Below are 6,142 nucleotides of genomic sequence, written 5' to 3'. Positions count from 1 at the left end.
CCAGTGTCACTGAATCTACATCACCTCTAGCTCAAGAAGTTGTATAGAACAGCTACACATATCCATCTTCTCCAAATGCATACCATGTAATATTTAAATAAGTGTAATATTTTAAAAACTGTTTCAGGAGCAGCATTTCAAATTATGAAGTGAGCAGATTAATCTTACCCTAGATCTGTGATTGCAGGTTACAAGCAGGTTTTTATAGTTTGCAAGACACAAAGGGTCAGAATTTATTTAAAGCAAGGTTGCCATCTTAACATCTTAAAATATTTTGAATGACTAGCAGTAAATAAAGCTGTATGTTTGTTTTAAGNTTAAAAACTGTTTCAGGAGCAGCATTTCAAATTATGAAGTGAGCAGATTAATCTTACCCTAGATCTGTGATTGCAGGTTACAAGCAGGTTTATTTAATTTAAAGAAAACTAAGGGTCAGAATTTATTTAAAGCAAGGTTGCCATCTTAACATCTTAAAATATTTTGAATGACTAGCAGTAAATAAAGCTGCATGTTTGTTTTAAGATCAAAGATAGCCTAATAGTAGGAACTATTTGCATTAAGAGAAGCAAGGCAAGTTACATACAAGGTCCACCTTAAGTTACAATAACTAAAAACTTAAAATACCAAGATAGGTGTAAAAGGTAAAAAGATAAATTCATAATGGGATTGGCAACAGAAAGTCTTCCATAGCCAGCACATTTTCTATTAAATTTAGTTGGAGCCCTGCAGTTGCTGAGTGAGGACAGGAATGTGAGTTTGCAGAGAACCACCCTGGCTGCAAAAAGGACCCCCAGTGTGAGCCAGTCCAAAAGGATGGCTCCATTTCACCCCTGATCCCAGGTACAAAGTATTTAAGAGCAGCAGAGGGTAACCTATTAGGTACTGCATGAACAGTGCACTGCACAGGAAGTGGGGGATTTTCCTGCCAAATGTTAATAGATACACATTTTCATGACAACCCTAAAATTAAGTAATAAGTCAGCTCACTGTCTGGGGACAGGTAGCAATTCTGACTTTTTAAGATCAGCAAACTATGACCACTGCTCAGGGTAACTCCTGACTGTTCACTACATTTAAGGGAACTTGGGTGCCTAAAATGGGTGCCTAAAACTCCCATGCCAGGCCAGGGAAGAGAAGTTTTTCAACATTCCAAACTGGAATACTACCTTATTTCTGCTAAGGCAGGAATTCCAGAAAAAGTCCACGTTGACTGCCATAGAGCAAGAGCACAACACTCTAAGCAGCACTATCACTGAATACTGAAAAAATCTCAGAGTTACCAGAAAAATATCTGCAGATAGCAGTTGTGCATCAGGGAAGGAGAAATTGGATTTTGTTAATGAACACAAATGTATTTTGCTACCCAGTTTGTGTTTTGGAGCTGCACAGCTGGTGGCAGGTCAAACATGGCACAGATTAGTGCTTGGAACCCACCCACACCCCCCCTTTTTTTTTTTTTCAGGTCCCCTCCATTCAGGCAGAACAGCCACCTGTAGATTTAAGAAAGTGGACAGTATGTACCACATAAACTTTTCTGCTGCTGTGCTGAAGATTCCATTAGCTGGACTCCCCGTTTCTCTGTGCTTTTATCCCAAAGACTTGGGGTCTGCAGGATCTTTCTGACTAGTTCCTCAAAGGCATGTTGCACTCCATCCTGTGTCTTGGCACTGGTCTCTGGTGGAGGGGGGAAAAAATATTTTACCTTATTTGCAGGGAGTATATTTCCACTTTGCAAAAAAGTTATTTTGGGACCAGCGAGTTGATGTGATTTTTTTTTTTTTAATGAGCCAATTTCCTCTCCATTATCTATTAAAGGTACACTTAAGCTGAATAGGGTAAACAGAAATGCATTCTCCTAGCTTCCAGAGAATATAAAATTCATGCCTATATAGTATATGCAGTAAATTGTTCCAGAGAAAAGTGCTTCTAGTTGCAGTCAAGGCAGAGCATCCAAAAAGTTGGAGCCTACATCCATCCATATGAACTAATGCAGCAAAAGGAACCCCCATAAACAGGTGCTAAAAAAAAGGCAGATCAACCCATCAGCCTGAAACACAATTGTACACTTTGTTCATGCTTAGCAATCCCAAAATAAACACAGAAATAGAGAAGGTTTTGTCACAGAGGTGCATACCTATAAAAAGCAAGGAGCGTTTCTTAGCAAACTGGAGTCCTTCTTTCCTCTCTACTTCACGATCAGGCTGCAGAGACAAATGAAGAACATGGCTAAAATAAGCTACACTTGCCCCTTTTAGGAAGTACCTGGAAAAGCACCACTGCAGAAGCGAGGTTGTGTTGAAAAGAAAAAGAAATGTCTGCAATGTGTAGTAATCAAGTAGATTTTCCCACTCTACAGGCAGCTTACTGCTAGGCCAGCTCTTACAGGGTCAAATTGAACAGTAGCAACATCAAATCAGGATCTCTTTGAGTTGGAAGGGATCATCCATGTCCAGCTCCTGGCCCTGCACAGGACAGCTCCAGGAATCACACCTGGTGCCACATCAGTAGGAAATGACCGTGTTGCTGTGTTCTGAATCAACCAGGAGCAAGATACATCTCCAGAAAGGAGATTTCAGTAGGCAAGTAGCCAAAAAGGTATATGAAAAGGTTCTGAAACTGAAATCTGGGCAGATTTGGAAGGGGGCAGAAGAGAACCTAATTCAGGATAGCCATACTGAAAACCTCTTGTAAAGCAAGAGTGAAGCATCTCACTGTACAACGGGCATCTAAGTATGTCAAAACACCCCAGAAACAAAGAGCAACCAGTGCACCTCACAGCCACATTAAAATCTTTAACAATACCTGCTTTTATAATGAGGTCATAAGTGGAGCCTGCCCATCTCAGTTACAGAGCATATCACCTCCTCACACAACAGATGTGTCACCTACTGCATTTTATCTCCCATTTATACTCTATCAGGAGTAAGCAATCTGGGGAATAATGTAAAAGGATGCATTCCTAAACTGACCTTATCAGTTTTATTGCCAACCAACATCTTCACAGTGTTGCTTTTGGAGGTATAGATTTCCAGCTCCTTCAGCCAACTTTCTAGTCCTGTGAAAGTGTCTTTTCTTGTAACATCGTACACTGGTAACAGAGGAAAAGATGCTTAACAGCCGTAAAGTCTTGAACAATGTTCACTTAGAACTTAGTCCACACTACCTAACTACTGCCCTGAAAAAAAACCCAGTATTAGGGAATTACAGAAAGAGACATAAACCATATCCTCTTCCCAGAGCTGGAACACCCCTGCTGTGCTCACCCCAAGTCACTCTGGGTTACAGAACACAAGCACCTCAGTGAGTGAAAATCAGACTTGCCAATGAAATCTTCTGCCTGTTGGTAGTTCTGCACTGGGCCACACAGAATATTTTAAAATAGGTGTTTTGCCACCTCATTTCATGTGTAACTACATGCATGTGCTCCTGCTAAAAACATGGACTGAGTAAAAAGCAACTTCTGGGCACTGGTAACTTCTTAACTGCATTCATGTAAACGACTGAGGTTTAAAAAGCTGAATCACAGTCAGAATATTTTGTACAGCAAGGTGTTCAGCTTTCACAAACCCTGAAATTGAGAGTCCTTTCGTTTTCTAATTGCTGTTGTCACACAGAAAGGGCCTGGCCATCCATTACCTGTGTACAAACCTCAAGTCAGCATAATCACATTAATAGTTTCTGGGGGAAGAAAAAAAGTAAAAACCTCATGGGGAAGAGAACACAACACAACCCCCAATTTGTCTTATTACCAGAAAACCACTGAAGTAATAACTACAAAGCTAATAATTCATCCACTCAACACCTTACAGTGTGACATCTCTGGTTTTTTTTAATTTAAAATATTTTTAAGCAGCGCTGCTTCCTGCCAGTGGTTTTGCATACTCAGTGTCTGAGCAGTAAAAATGTTGTAAAAAACATATAAGCATTCCTCTGATTCTCTCAGATAACCTCCTTTTGTAAGATCATGCACATTTAGGAGTAAACAAAGACCACAACTTTTGTAATCATGTTTTTTTTGTTCCATGTGCTTCGTACCTAAAACAACCCCTTGAGCTCCTCGGTAATAACTGGGAGTCAGTGTCCGAAAGCGCTCCTGTCCTGCCGTGTCCTACAGTGGGGATGGGGGGGAAAAGAAACCAAATACAAAATCAAATACATTTAAAACAAACAAAAAAAAAAAAGCGCATTTTAAACTACACAAGATGAGCAAATTTAAAATTTTCCTGACCACTAAGGATACACGAAACCATTAAGACATGAGAATGAGCAAAGCTGTCAGGAAACACCACCAGCAGCAACAGAAAATGGTTAAGGAGGGGTAGAAAAGCGTGGAGAGGATCTGACTGAAGGTTAAAGCAAGAAGCAGACACCTGAAACAGGAGTGAGACAGTAAGAAAACCAAAAGGACTCTAGAGAAATTCATAAAAGGCAAGCAGCCATGCAGTTGGGCTTGATCAGTTAAAAACCAGCTGAACTGAATGAGGGGAGGAGTAACAGGTTTTCCAGTGAGAAACACTGCAGGAAAGGAGACACAGTAATTCCAAACATCTCCCTTTGCTCCTCCACACCACAGGGAAGAAGAATCCAGCTAGAAAGAACTACTTCAAGACTGCTATGAGTCTAAGCAGATAAGAAATTTAAAATCAGTAGTTTCACTTAATCGTTACTGCACTATGTCACACTTACTCTCTCGAATAAGTGAGCTACTAAGTGCAATATGAAACTCAAAAAAACCCTCAGAACAAACAATAAGGAGGGGGAAAAAATCACACAAATATGATTTTTTTAAAAAAAACCTTTATTTACTTTTAGGTACAGTTTACAATTGATAGACTAACACCTATATTGGAATTTATTTATTTATTTTTTGTTTAAAAAAAACCCCTAAAGTTGGCAATATATTTACTTCATTCAAATTATTGCTGCTAAAGAGATCATAATCTTAGGCTTCTACACACACATGGACACTAAAGCAGAAGCCTCTTTTTGCCTTCAGCACACTGTTTATGCATTAAAGTTTTTATTTAACACTGTACAACCGGACTGGTGTGTCATTGTCCCCCTCTCAGCCCAAAGCACGTTTGTGCTCTGCTTCCAACAGTCTCAATTTCTTAATTAATAATGGGGTTTTCTTTCTCAAATACCTGTGGCCAGACACATAAAATCTCTCCTTTCCGGAGCTCTTTCATTCCACTTAGAAGAATAAATGTGGTGCTTTATATTATAAATAATCTGGACCCCACAGCTGCAGTTTGATTTCACAGTTTGCAGATGCTGGAAATACAGCATCAGGAAGTAAAGGACAAATGCTCAAGTCTTGCAGTAAATCTGAACCAACCTTTAAATAGTTCAAGACCAAGTATACTTTTTTGCATGATTTTAACCAAAATAAAGCCTCTGGACCGTTTCTGGTGTAGTATACACAGAACAGCTGCACAACCCCTACAGGAAATCACCCAACTCATCCCCCAGAACATCACTTTTCTGCAGTTTACTCAACTTGCATCCTAGGTGTGCTTCTGGGTCATCCAGGCATAGAACCCTCCCATCTTCAGCAGTTTAACACTTCACAGAGCCTTTGAGAGACCCAGTTCTGTAACTGCAGGAAAGAGCAGCCAAAGTCTCTACTAGAGTTGAAAGAAGTCCCAAACCTTGACCAATGAAACTTTTAGAAAAGTTTTGAAAGGACATTGTCTGCAACTGCTGCTGTAAGATCATGAGAGACATTTTTCATGCATTGCATCATAAATATAGAATCTCGACATGCAGAAGACTTGAGCAAGGAAGGAGGAGGAAGAAAGGGGGCAGGGGGGAAAGAAAAACACAGAAAGCAGCTTTGCACGTCTGTCGAGAACAAACCTATCCCTATCCGTCTGGAAGAAGACCTACCCATATGGCAAGCTGTACTGCATGGCCGTCCACCACCATCTTCTTCACTCTAAAATCAACACCTGAGACGTAAGAAGGGAAGGCTTGTTACAAGGAGCTGTCTCAGCCGCCTCCCGCGTTCACACGACCCCGGCTCCCCGACCCTTCCTCTTGCCAGTGGCACCACAACAGGAACATCCCCGGCACCCCAACAGGAACGTCCCCGGCACCCCAACAGGAACGTCCTCGGCACCCCAACAGGAACGTCCCCGGC

The 6,142-nt window shown here is 40.9% G+C and overlaps 1 protein-coding gene across 1 annotated transcript in view; it reads left to right on the top strand.

Annotated features, from left to right (window-relative positions):
- The first annotated feature begins 5,858 nt into the window (after positions 1 to 5,858).
- Positions 5,859 to 6,142, top strand: part of DUSP3 (dual specificity phosphatase 3) — a 7,917-nt gene continuing 7,633 nt past the window's right edge. The window contains exon 1 of the mRNA XM_017834071.1: positions 5,859 to 5,958. Coding sequence (XP_017689560.1) covers positions 5,894 to 5,958 — 65 coding nt within the window. The 5' untranslated portion in view covers positions 5,859 to 5,893. The remainder of the gene's footprint in view (positions 5,959 to 6,142) is intronic.

The sequence above is a fragment of the Lepidothrix coronata genome, unplaced genomic scaffold (genome assembly GCF_001604755.1).
Source record: "Lepidothrix coronata isolate B3197 unplaced genomic scaffold, Lepidothrix_coronata-1.0 Scaffold229, whole genome shotgun sequence".
NCBI classification, from domain to species: domain Eukaryota; kingdom Metazoa; phylum Chordata; class Aves; order Passeriformes; family Pipridae; genus Lepidothrix; species Lepidothrix coronata.
Note: the sequence above shows the minus strand (reverse complement) of the source record. Positions and strands in the feature narration are given on the sequence as shown.